The sequence below is a fragment of the Protomyctophum parallelum genome (assembly GCF_964188405.1).
Source record: "Protomyctophum parallelum genome assembly, chromosome: 19".
Classification (NCBI taxonomy): domain Eukaryota; kingdom Metazoa; phylum Chordata; class Actinopteri; order Myctophiformes; family Myctophidae; genus Protomyctophum; species Protomyctophum parallelum.
The window spans coordinates 32,498,309-32,512,259 of record NC_139717.1 but is presented as its reverse complement, the minus strand read 5'-3'; the positions used below and the strand labels follow the sequence as shown (position 1 = coordinate 32,512,259).

Sequence of the window (13,951 nt, the reverse complement as noted above, 5' to 3'; positions counted from 1 at the left end):
TGTCTATACCCCCTCGTTCACTTTGTCTATACCCCCTCGTTCACTTTGTCTATACCCCCTCGTTCACTTTGCATTGGAGGGAGCTTTACAGCCGGAGCAGGATTTTCATGAAAGTCATCAAAAAAGGCGAATTAAACATATAAAACAAAAAGCGGGTTTAGCACACAGGGAAAGACAATGGAATAAAAGGTGTGTATAGCGGGTTATGCAGCGAAGAATGTAGATCGAACGTAGCCTGGTTAATAAACCAGACCGAATCAGCCGTTGGCAAAAAAAAATTGCCTACCGGCGGATTTCGGTCTGGAGAGGCTCAATTTTACGCCCATTTCCTACACACGAGAACGTGTGCGCCCAATAGGGACACGGTATGCAATATGGGCGGGCTTTGGTACAGTGACGTTCAATGCTTGAGACCTTTGACTGACAGTAGCTCTGACCAATTGCGTCAAAGAGAAAATGTTTCCCTGGAAATGAAATCCAAGCTGAGCCTCCCCAGACTAATATCCCGCGGATCCGTGCGATATTAGTCTGGTTTATTAACCAGGCTAGATCGAACGTAGATCGGAGAACATCTCTGCCTCGGATGGCAGCTGTTTTGGGCATGTATACGCGAAGATTTTCCAAACATTTTCGTTTCTTTACACATTCAGGATCTATACAAGCAGATCTCACAATGCGCCACCATGCGTTGCAAGCATGTAGATCAGGTATTTTTTTTAACTGGGCATATTTGGCACAATTTCTTTTTTCTTTTTTTCTCTCTTTTTCTTTTCTATTTTCCTTTTAACAGTATTACTGTATAACCCGCGTTCCCAGCTATTTAATCCAATATTCTACGCTGCCAAGATTGTTTTATTACCTTTAGAGCATACGCTGAAGTATTTGCAGCTTTCAACCACGAAAATCCGGCAAAAAATAGTCCGATGGCTTGTTATGATCAGAAGAACCAGCAGCCATGACAATGCGAAACGAAGCCACCCTGCACAGCATGTTGTAGTCTAAACAAACGGACAGTTCACACTTCACATGCATTGGGCTCAATTTCCCAGAAGCCCTAGCAGCCCAGAGGAAGACTTGATTTCCCGTTTCATCATCATAACGCGAAAGCTATTTCTTTTTAATTATTTTAAAACGGTGAATTAAACGCATTAAACAAATAGCGGGTTTATCGTATTACGCAACGTGGAACCCTGGATTAAACAATTAGCCACCATCAAAGTGTTAAATGACATCTCTGACTGGCAGTAAAGGTTCTTCATACAGTACCTTGACTAGAACATTGAGCGTTCCAGGACTGGATCCATCGGGGCTGGTGAGGAGGTAGTTGAAGTCGATGCAGTGCGTGTCATTCTCCTTCATGACAGGCAGCTGAAACCTGGCCTTCTCCCCAACATCATACTGGGACACGTCCACATACATATAGGAACCTGCAGTTAGAAAGACAGAATGAAAAACAGATTATACAAGACATTTATACACTTGAACCCCTGGGGGGGGATGGTTGTCAGAGATTTGGTGTAGATGGAAAGGTATGGTGCAACGCAAGTCCATTTTACAGTATAGAGAGTCTAAGTGGTTAAGTAGTTAGCAAATGCACTTAACTAGAAATACTTGGAATGCATTAGTGGATGAGGGTTCAATCCATCTTATGCCAAATACAGACACGTGGATACACTGGCGGGATTGAACCTGCATCCTTGTATGAATAGTCTTGCATGTTGCCTCTTGCAATTTTCAAACGCTTCCGTCATACAGTCTGGAGCAACGGAAACTATCATGAGCAAAATATAAAGAGCCTCCTCCGCACTTCCGTTTCGTCTTTACAGTCGCGCAAATGTCTCGTAATATATCATCTACCCATCTATAGCTTGTTGCTTAGCAGAAATGGAAATAAAATAATAAGCTCGAAAGATATTTTAAAATATATTTTTGTGCACGGAAATGACAGATTAGTTGGATTTTGGGAGGTGTTGTCCGGCTGCGCAAGACTATTGTATGAAGAGTTAAATCTCTCAGGATGGTCCGCAGGTTTTGAGCCATGTATGTCTGAGGCAGAATATAAATGTCATATCATCACTTGCAATATCCTCAAGGGACCCGGCCCACAATAATGCACTTTCCATTCTGCCTGTTGTGGGGAGTCACAGCTTTGACTTCCTGGTTGCTGCTGGTCAGTTTGAGAAGAGAACGCCATCTGTACACCATCTGATAATGGAGCCTGTCCAACATAACCCCTCTGCCCCCCCATCTCTTCTCTCTTTTCTTAGGTTCCTCCCTGGGTTTGTCCTCTCTCTGACATCGTCTGTTCCAAGCAGTGCGTTTCTCGTCACGGTGAAAAAATGCTGAGCCGTGTTTCACTTCATCACTCTATCAGTGGTTCCTCCCTGTAACCCCTCCCCCCTTCATTCTTTTGTGCTTAGTCTTCCACGTACACACACACACACACACCAATCTTCATGTTTTTCCTTTGTTTTCCATGATTGGGAGACTGTTACAGGAGAAGAGAAGAGAAGAGAAGAGAAGAGAAGAGAAGAGAAGAGAAGAGAAGAGAAGAGAAGAGAAGAGAAGAGAAGAGAAGAGAAGAGAAGAGAAGAGAAGAGAAGAGAAGAGAAGAGAAGAGAAGAGAAGAGAAGAGAAGAGAAGAGAAGAGAAGAGAAGAGAAATACCAGCATACTTAGAGCCCTGGGGAAAGTGGTTTAAGTGCAGTTTAATGAAGGTGATGAAATATATTTTTGTTACCTTACAGACATTTCATAATTTCAGCTAAATAGTGTCATCCTCAATCAATGTTTGTTTAATAATCCTGGCCCACTACGAGGGATCAACACAGCTCTGAAACGCCCCGTGGTGTGGTTCAGATCAAGTCTGACAGTGGTTACATTGCGTAGTTCCCAGGTGTGTGAACATGAGGAACTGTGTGGTAGGATGTTACTTGGGGGGAAGAAAAAAAAACAAGCTTGCTCAGCAAAAGATTTCCTCAGTAAATAAGGGGGGGGGGGGCACACCTGCCTCTGGAGAAAGGCCGCAGCAGGACGGCATGGAGGTGTGTGTGTGGGGGGGGAGGGGGGGGGGCTGGGGTCTCCTGTCTTAAGACTAGCTGATGTCAGCCCCCAATGTCTTCTCAGTAATGGCAAATTGGAAGCCAACTGATTATGGAGTTTTATGTCTCTGCACCTATAATAATTGGGTAGGAAATTAATAGATTTACTATGTATCTGCCAATATAAAAAGGGGAACGGGGGCTGGCAATGAGGCTGAAATCATGACATTTCCTGCGAGAAAATAATATCTCCACATAAACCAAATGCTTTTTTTTTTAGAGATGTGTGTGCTTCCCTTTGGATTCTATAACCATAAATGATGCCCAGTCAAGAACACCACACAAGCATAACGAACATTGGAACATTGGAACAATGGAACATTTCCATTCATGCCATCGATGCTGTACCATCAATGACGTTCAACCAGCACGGACGAATGTTTGAAAAGGCCAACAACGTAGATTGAGTTCACATTGGCAACTGAGTGGAGCCAGCGTCATCTCTCACGGGGTGACATCCGACAGGATGTCAGCTCCAACCCTGCCTCTGGGGAGACCGAGAGCATCTGGGGAGAGGAGGGGAGGTAGCCAAACCGCCGATGACAGGACAGTCCTTCAGTCCGTCCAGATGTTTTGGTAATCAACTCAGATCTCCAACAGATGTTTGTGAAATGAAAAGGGATGAAATCCGATATTCTCCTCCTCTGTCCTTAATCACTACTCCAGAAACCTCTAGCACAGACCACTAGCAGAGAGGAGAGGAGAGATCGCCAAAATCCACCTCAAATCCACCTCCTCAAATCCTCCGAAAGCACTCATCTCTTCTTCCGTCTACCCTATCAAATGATTTTCTCTATACTCAAAGTATTTCTTCTCTTCCACCCTGCCCTACAGGGCCTTAGCAGAGAGAGAGAGAGAGAGAGTGTGTGTGTGTGTGTGTGTACATGTTCTTATACTGTATATACTGCTGTAATAATTCTATTAGTTATTTAATTATCTCAGCAGGATATATACTCTATTGGGAATACCTCCGTATATTAGAATCTGGGACGGTGCTGAGTGGCACAGCCCCTGATGGCAGTCACACGCACAAGCACACACACACACACACCTCCCATCAGCAAACCGAGCTGTTGTGGTGGTCATTTTTGCCAACCCGCCTAGTAAGCGTTTGTTTTAATTTAATTGGATGTCTGGTGAGAGTAAAAGTCGCCCATACAGCGTTCCCTTGTCTTGTTCTGTGGGTTAATTCTATTTGCATATTATAATGGCATTGGGGATATGATAGGGGACTATACAATGGCTCGTAAGACAATGGTGAGTTATCATGCATTGTTCCGTTAATCCACTGTGAAAAACCCCGTTCTCAGCAGAATGGAACACTAGCACAGCAGGCTTCAATTGGAACATGTAGCGTGTGCGCGCTCACACAAACGCATGCGTGTGCATGCACGCACACGCGTGCATGCACACACACACACACACACACACTTTTCAAAACCAAATAGTGTAACCCACTTATTGGATTGGCCTCTTTATTCCTGTGTCTCTCTGTCTCTCTCTCTCTCTCTCTCTCTCTCTCTCTCTCTCTCTCTCTCTCTCTCAGCCAATGGCAGCATATAGGATTAATCCCACATCCTGGTTCTGAATAGGAGCGTGTTTATCACAGATTCTCAAATGGACCAGTTCCAAAGTGGACTGGAACCAAGCTGGAACCAGTCTAGAGGAGCTCTCTCTCTTTCTCTCTCTAAATTATATTTTCTGAAACTGTGCTAATGTCTCTTTAGTGCATTACAAAAAAAAAAATTGTGCTTCCAAATCAGAGACGACTCTTTGAGACGATGCACAATTGCACATCAGTTATTTCACCAATAATAACCTCTTCTTCTTTGATGAAATCTCCTTTCCTCAGGCTCCTATAATACACTACTATGTTCGGTACTAAAAATACTAAATTAATACATGATGGTTCAATGGAGCTTTTCTTTTGGCACAGACATAAGACGTCTGACATGAGAAACGTCCTTAAGATGGCTGCCAAGATGTTGTACGCTGGCTAAAAATACTCCAATCAGTCTAGGGACCCAGATATGTCACAACTCACAATACGACATAAAAACCTTTATAGAAAACTTAACGCTGCCTGGTGCAAAATGTTACCGCTAATTAGAGTGATTAGTTACCTAAATATTAGCAGTCTCGTCCCCGTGTTACCCATGCTGAATTGCTGACGTGACTCAAGCAATCCGTGGTTACAGTATATTAACATTAGGAGTAGGATATGTTGCTGAAACAGCTTCCATATCAGCCCTGAGACCCAGATATGTCACAAAACAAACACCTCATCTATTTCAATACAAATGCAAAAAAACATAAAGTAAGATGTCTGGTCCACTATATCCAGCACTGACATTAGCCACATTAACACTGGCATTTTTCTATTTTTTCTTTAAAAGAAAATGTTCAAACCTTTTTATAAATGGCCTCCTGTGGGTAGGGTATACCTCTGATTATCTGTTGTTTTATGTGTCTATAGATGCACATGGTATCAACTCAATGGGTATCTACGCCGCGGTCATATTTATATACATTATCTTCTCCTCGATCCTGGTTGTTATCCATAATAATAGTAAACTCTTCTGTTTTTAATTGATCATAAGGTATTCTTTTCCCTGTCTTTTTTACATTTAGAGTAGACAAGGGGCGCCTCTTAGGTCGCAGTATGATGGCTTTGTCAGCCTGAGTTATTTTTGTGTACATTTACAATGTCTGTAAAGGTGTGGGATAAATATGAATATATTGTGTATTAATTGTAATCTGTATTTAATGCAATGGATTTACACTGAGACTTGTACTAATCACTATTGTCAATGTCACCTGACCGGTGACAATGATTGGGGACTGATGGTTGATGGGCCACAGGTGTGGTAGGTGACGTAGGACGTAGGTCACACTATAATATGTACTGATTTCTCAAGTCATTTTGATGTGAAGGTCTGAGGAAGGGCTGCGGCCCAAAATGTTACCACTTCTCTAAGTAAAGATATAACTGGGGGCCTGGGCCGTGGCTCAGCGGTCCAGGCACATTGGCTGGTAATCCAGTCTGGCAGTGTTCCGCGGGTTCGACTACCGATCCCGACGGCATTTACTGCATGTCACTCCACAATCTCTCTTCCCATTTTCTGTCAGCCTACAGTCTGTCCCTCTATAAAAAATATAAAATAAAGGCGGAAGCCGCAAAATATATATATATATATATATATATACATGTTGTAGTACTATTTAATGATTATGTCTGTCTGTCTATATTCATTTCTCGAGATCAAAACATGTTGGCAGCCTCCATGTTACCTTGAGTGCCCGGATCGTTTGTTTTTCAATCATCATAGAGTGTTGATTTGTGGATTTGTGGAGATTATTTTGTTGGGCAAAACACATCAATATCATCTGTTTGCTACAGAGATTATTTTCTTACTTTATGCGATGAGATAATTCCTGAGTTAAATCTGCAGTGGGAACCCATGGTTCCGGCTTGGCCTACAAAAAATACGTCATCGCTGTAGCACTCTATTTTGCTACAAACCGCTGAGCCTCAGCAAGTCGTCCCGCCAAAGTAACATCCAGCCCCCTGGCATAGCGGGTAGTGCCAACACCAACCCCCATGAGAGATTAGTTTGGAGAGACTCTTATCTTCCTTCACAAACACTGCCAGCCCAGACCTGCACTCTTGAAACCGCCTGCAGGCGAGATGGAGGAGGAGGACTGGCAGCCGGGACAACAGCGTGGGCGCTGAGGTACAAACATATAATTGTATAAATAATCGTTGGCCACAATTTGCCATGTACGTCACCCCACAACGTCCCAAATAGTCCTTTCACACTGTGCAGCAAAACCCACTGTTCCTCCAAAAGTGGGCCCCCATATAATAATAATACATAATATAAAATAAATACATGTTTTAATAATAATAATAATAATAGATTTACAAGCTCATGACATGTCACATCAAAACATATTGTGAGATTGTAGATGGGCTAGTTTTGCTATAACATATTAAGCCAGGGCTAATGTGTTCATTAAGCTCTGAGAGTGTAAAAATGTACTCAAATGACCCTGTAATGGTCAACACTGAGGAATTCACGGTATGTTTTAAAACAAGCCGAACTTTAGTTGACCGATAGGCGCAATCACACAGTCCGGTGGACAGCAGTAGATATGTTGTTTAGAAGCCTCCCTCTCTCACACCATCCCACCTCTCCACGCCTGCCCCTGAGGGGCAGGGCACTGAATACCTCCAAGCATCCATCCCACAACCCTCTGGACTCCCCCCCCCCCACCCCATGCTGTGATGACATTAGTAACACAAAGCAGGCTCCCCCCGGGCAAGGCATTTAACCCCCCCTAGACACCAAGTCCTCTAAATACCTTGTCCGTGGCCCTGGCATCTGCTGCTCTGGTAAATGCCAGACACATCTGATGTCTACGCCACCGACGCCTATCAAAACTCCACTGGCCCTATACTGCCCTATACTGCCTTTGCTCTACTGGCATTAATAGCCCTAAATGCCAGATCCTGCCCCTGTGCCCTTGGGCAAAGCCTACACACACACAGTCACACACACACTCCAATACAGACTAAGCTCATCAGAAAGCATTATGGGAGGCTACATTGGGAGTGTGTGTGTATATATATGCGTGCGTGCGTGCGTGCGTGAGAGAGGGCCTGGTGTTGAACTGAACCTTTCTCTAAATGTCAGCCGGGCTGGGCTGTCACAATGATAAGCATGGGAGATAAATAATGCTGATATATTGTCATGGTAACAAAGTGATACCATTTTAATCCTCCGTGAGAGAAGGGGAGAGGAGAGGAGACGACAGGAGAGGAGAGGAGATAACGGGAAAGAAGGAGGGAGAGAGAGAGACATAGAGAGAGACAGAGAGAGTCGAGATATTCAGATGGGACTTGAGATTATGGGATTAAGTTGAAGAATGTCAACCACAAGTTTTTCAGTGAGTGAATTCTGAGGAAGACACGTTAACTCATTGACTGCCACTATCAATGAATGAATTCTTCCGCCAGTGCCAGTCTTTTCAGCCTTACTACTCTTTTTTGAAGACCAAAAACTCCCAGGCTGTGAACCGGAAGCAGATCTTTTAATTCACCCAAAACATATAGATTGTGTAACCACGATCATCAATGCTTTGGTTATGGGCAGTTCCCACATTCCGTTTTTGGTCAAAACAAGCTTTACGCTTGTTTTGACCAAAAACGGAATGTGGGAAAATAATCTGAGATAAAAAAAAATGAATGCAGCCTGCCAGCCAATAATGACATGCCCAATAATAGGGTCGGCAGTGGTTAACGTTCCACTGTCATCGTTGTGACACTGAAGTGGGCAAGTGTCTCTCCGCTGTGAAGCCGGCTCGCGTTGTAACATTTGGTTCTACCATGTAAAGGAGGCAACCTTCCCTGTTCACTGTCGTTGATTAACGACCTCATATCCCGTTAATTAGACTCTCAGCCTTGAGGCAGAAAGATTTAATTTCCCCTTCATCATCACCCTGCAGAAAAAACAACTGATTAAGGAGGGGAGGGGAGGGGAGAGGAGAGGAGAGGAGAGGAGAGGAGAGGAGAGGAGAGGAGAGGAGAGGAGAGGAGAGGAGAGGAGAGGAGAGGAGAGGAGAGGAGAGGAGAGGAGAGGAGAGGAGAGGAGAGGAGAGGAGAGGAGAGGAGGTGTGGGGGAGACGGAGGGAAGGATGAATGAATGAAAGGATAGACTGATAAATCAATCGATGGATGACTAAGCATGTGGAACACCTGGGCGACTGGAGTGATGGATGAATGGGTGATGGATGTACAGTAGAGATGAATAAAAGGCTCACCTTGTGGCAGGTGTGGGGAGATGTATGACACCTCCTGGGTGCTGATGTGCGTCCAGTCAAAGTCATCATAAGGGTCCTGCTGGTAGTCGCACGGGGTGAAGCCCTCGTCAAACGTGCAACTTCCTACAGCGAAAAAGAAGTGTGGAAAGAAAAAAATACACATTTAATAATAATAATAATAATGCAGAAGACTTATATAGCGCTTTTCTTTATTTATGTTCAGATCAAAGATTCATGACGAAACAGCTTTAATGCTGAATTATACTTTGTCACACTGCGGTGGCGTGTTCCAAAAATAGCCAATCGATCGGGCTATTTTTGGCAAAAGACACCCTCGTACGACGGAGCATGAACTAGGCATTAGAGCGTTGCGGAGAAAAAGCACAGCGTTTGTTAATAATCTCGTTAGTAACAGTTTAATGTGATGCTCTGACATTAGCATGTGGTGGATGTTCCATTTTTAATTTGCCAAACATTATCTTAGAGCTCTCAGTCAAGATAACTCCAGATGGAATGGTGTCCGCATTGAACAGCATCTACAATCTATCTATCAAATGGATTTGGAATGGGTTATTATATTGTCCGACTGACATCACCCCCTCAACTGACACCTTTGTTTGTGATTATCGTGTGTGTGTGTGTGTGTGTGTGTGTGTGTGTGTGTGTGTGTGTGTGTGTGTGTGTGTGTGTGTGTGTGTGTGTGTGTGTGTGTGTGTGTGTGTGTGTTCATTAGCAAACCACCTGCAGGCTAATCTCAAGACAGACATCACTTCAGGTCAATACCAGTCACCTCTGACTAAACCATCATTGCCTTCAGCCAATCATCTGAGCCCATCATCATAGCCCGGGGCCAATCACTTGTGAGCTATCTGCAGGAAACGGCCTTAATATAGACAGACATCACATGTCGCTAATGGCTAGCCGAACGAATCAACTTGCAATTATATGGGCCTTGGCCAGTGTTGCCAGATTTTGCGAGGGAGACAAGCAACCGGGTCAAACTTTACTGTCTAATGTTGCTTTAGACCAGTGGTTCTCAAATATTTTCATATCTCTCTCTCTCTCTCTCTCTCTCTCTCTCACACACACAAACACACACACCGCAACCGCCAATATTAAAAGCGACTTTACAGAAAAGCCAGAAGTCGCTTATAATAAGCAGACTTGGCAACACTGGCCTTGGTGTAGTCATATGCAGCACTGCTGTCTACTGCTAGCTGGCTGATTCATGTAGCTAACAGGTTGGATGCTATAGCTGGGAGTGATATAGCTGGTAGACTCCACAGTCATATGAATCAAGATGTTTGTTGGTCTAACAGCTGTCCTCTCAAGACCATGTTTTACTCTGTACTGACAGCACACAACGACCAGCGGGTGGGTCATATTGAGATACCGGTATGATATATACTGCAATGTAGTCTAGTATTAAGTGCTGGCTATAGCTTACTGTCAAATTGTCAATGTACATTTTAGCAATGTACCAATTACCAACAAATACGTTCATTCAAACCACTGGATTAAATAAGCAAGTACACTTAGAAACAAGCCCAAATAAACGCAACTCGCTACGAATATTTACAAGCTTTACAGGAAAAGAAGCCCAAACACTGGAGAGGAGAAGAGAGAGGAGAGAGGATTGCAGAGGAGAGGAGAGCAGAGGAGAGAGGAGTGAGGAAGAGGAGAGGAGAGGAGAGGAGAGAGGATTGCAGAGGAGAGAGGAGAGGGGAGAGGAGAGAGGATTGCAGAGGAGAGAGCAAAGGGGACAGGAGAGAGGAGAGAGGATTACAGAGGAGAGGAGAGCAGAGGAGAGAGGAGTGAGGAAGAGGAGAGGAGAGGGCAGAGAGGATTGCAGAGGAGAGAGGAGAGGGGAGAGGAGAGAGGATTGCAGAGGAGAGAGGAGAGGGGAGAGGAGAGAGGATTGCAGAGGAGAGAGGAGAGGGGAGAGGAGAGAGGATTACAGAGGAGAGGATTGCAGAGGAGAGAGATTGCAGAGGAGAGGATTGCAGAGGAGAGAGGAGAGGGGAGAGGAGAGAGGATTACAGAGGAGAGGAGAGCAGAGGAGAGAGGAGTGAGGGAGAGGAGAGGAGAGAAGAGAGCAGAGAGGATTGCAGAGGAGAGAGGAGAGGGGAGAGGAGAGAGGAGAGAGCAGAGGAGAGGAGAGAGCAGAGGAGAGAGGAGAGAGGAGAGCAGAGGAGAGGAGAGAGGAGAGAGCAGAGGAGAGAGGAGAGCAGAGGAGAGGGCCGAGGAGAGAGGAGAGCAGAGGAGAGGAGAGGAGAGGAGAGGAGAGGAGAGGAGAGGAGAGGAGAGGAGAGGAGAGGAGAGTGGAGAGAGGAGAGCAGAGGAGAGGACCGAGGAGAGAGGAGAGAGGAGAGGAGCGATTGGCCAGTGCGGAGCCTCCTTGTGATCTGCGCTCAGGCGATAGAGAGGGACACAAATCGGTGACAGTCCCCGCCGGAGGAGATGCACGTCGACATCAAACCCGGGCCAGCGTGCGCGCCTGCAGGCAGGGTTGCTAGTCTGTGACTCCCACCGCCGTCGGGGAGCACCGTGGATCACATTCCTCCTGGCTCCCCGTTTCTTTTCATCCGAGCCTTTCTTCATTCACTCTCTTTTCAATTCAATTAAGTCCTTTGTCACGGCAAGCTCCCTCCAGTCACGGTGAGGGCATGTGGAGGGCAACCGGCAGCGCCCTAAGAGCATGCCAATGCTCCCCCTCTGATCTGTCGTGGTCTGAACCCAATTGTGGATGAATAGAATATAGAGTTCTACTGATGTTTAATGCAACAAGCTATAATAATGTAATTTTCAGTGTGTGTGTGTGTGTGTGTGTGTGTGTGTGTGTTACACACAATAGCAGTTTTTTAACCGGTAGGCTACTGTATTGCGAGGCATTGTGAGATTGTAGATCAGCTATTTGTATAGTACTATCAGGCGTCTTTTCATTGCTGGGCCATGTTGTTCCATGTTGTTGCTGTTAATTGTTCCGTGTTGTTGTTGTTTCTCCGCGAATGTTGTGTCCGCTGACCGTGTATATTGTCAGGTCATCGCATCGCGGACAGGGAAACCAGGGAGCTGGGTTGAAAAGGCAGCAGTGGGGTCCGTGACGTATCGTGCCCGTGGAGCATGGGCGTAGGAGGCTCTTCCGCATGCGCCACGGTCCATGACTTGTGCAACTGAACTGTGCACGAAGTGTGCACTCACAACTTGTTACCGTCTCAAATGTAATAATAGATAGTCACATATTAGGGATGGGAATTATCGATTCATTCATTATTGATAATTGATACGTTTTGATAAGCTTATCGATCGATTAACCGGGTTAATTGATCGTTGAGCGTTTTTGTTGAGCGTTTTTGTAAAAGAAAATCGGATAATCTTGATTTCCCTCAATGTCTAGCATAACAATCTACATTTTGCTGAAAGAATAAAAAAGGCATATTATATTCCTTAATCAAATATTTATTTGACCATTTACGATACAGGGCCAGACAATGGCATGAAATGAAAAGTGCACTGTCTCGTCTGTCACATCACATGCAAAACTACAGACGTTGCTGTGGCTACCAAGGTGGGGGGGGGGCTTTTAACCAGCCCACATGTGCGTTCCACTGCCACTCGCGTGCGCAGACAGCATTACATTCACAGAAAACTGCCCAATGATAGAACCACAGAATTTTCGATTACTTATTAACTGTAAAATGTTATTGATATTAACTATTAACATCCCTATCACATATTGTGAGCAAATAGAAGTGACCATGTCCATTTATTTGAAAGTTTCTTCAAATGCGGTCACAAAATCCATTGCCACAAGGAAAATGGCTTCTGCAGTGAGGACAAGACCCAGAGTTACCGCTGCCGAAGCGGATAGGTTTACTAGAGTTACAGGCCTCAGAAATCGCTGATTAGCTGCACCTCAAATTAAAGTCCAAATATATGCTTGTAGCAAACACATCTCAACAACATCAAGTGTTCACAAGAGACTGAGTGAAATCAGGCCCTGAATCAAAAACCCTTGAATGAGTAGGTGTGTCCACACTTTTGATTTGTACTGTAGAGAGAGTGTGTGTGTGTGTGGGGGGGGGGGGGGGGGGGGGTGCATAACTCCTAGTCTCCCACAGGGTCTGAGTCAGAGCACATCTTGTTGTCAAGCAGTCCTCTGCATGGTTTAGACAACTCAGTGTGTGGGTGAGTGTGTCTCTCTATGTGCCTGTCCGTCAGCCTACAGCAACCATGCAGTCAACAAACACAGTAAACAAAATGGTTATGGGATTAAGTCCAAGAATCACTCCATCTACAAACCAGTGGGTAACCAGAGAGAGAGAGAGAGAGAGAGAGAGAGAGAGAGAGAGAGAGAGAGAGAGAGACGTAGAGAGGAATATTTATATATTTTCTTTCTGAATTAATTCTAAAGGATTCTTCTGAGAGTCAGATAGAAAATGTTCAACCTTGGTTTAAGAGTGGCGGAACATTTAAAAGGACTTCACAGACTTTTAGGCTATTCGTGCTAGATAGCCCATGTTTTCCATACAAAAGCACCGCGGCGCACAATATACTGGAAACGCGAATGGTGAATCTGCATAATTGTCAAGTCGATTAGAACTCTTATTTACCAAGGTTCACGTTAAGCATGAAAAGATTCTTTTTAGCCTTCATGGCGAGGATGGAGGTGGAGCACAACTATTTTCCCGTTAGAGTTATAGAAAATGTCTTTGTTTAGTGGTCTAAGTGGCGGAACATTCAGGGACACTCAGACCTTGTTTGTGCGAGTGCAGAAACATTTAGCCTTGGGATACTTCCTGCCAAGGCATAGCACTGAAGTTCAGCAGCTGAAGACAGCACCACCTTGTTGAGTCTCATTTGTCAACACACGTGCACGCACACACGCACGCAAGCACACAAACACAAACACACAAACACACAAACACACGCTCACTCACACACACACACAAACACACAAACACACGCTCACTCACACACACACACACACACACACACACACACACACACACACACACACACACACAC

At 44.8% G+C, this 13,951-nt stretch overlaps 1 protein-coding gene across 7 annotated transcripts in view; it reads right to left on the bottom strand.

Annotated features, from left to right (window-relative positions):
- The window catches only part of ptprk (protein tyrosine phosphatase receptor type K), a 139,583-nt gene that overhangs the window by 71,646 nt on the left and 53,986 nt on the right, over nt 1–13,951 (bottom strand). For all 7 annotated transcript variants that reach the window (XM_083789788.1, XM_083789792.1, XM_083789790.1 and 4 more), the window contains exons 2-3: nt 8,924–9,046; nt 1,267–1,427 (exon numbers count right to left, since the gene is read on the bottom strand). In XM_083789788.1, coding sequence (XP_083645914.1) covers nt 1,267–1,427; nt 8,924–9,046 — 284 coding nt within the window. The remainder of the gene's footprint in view (nt 1–1,266; nt 1,428–8,923; nt 9,047–13,951) is intronic.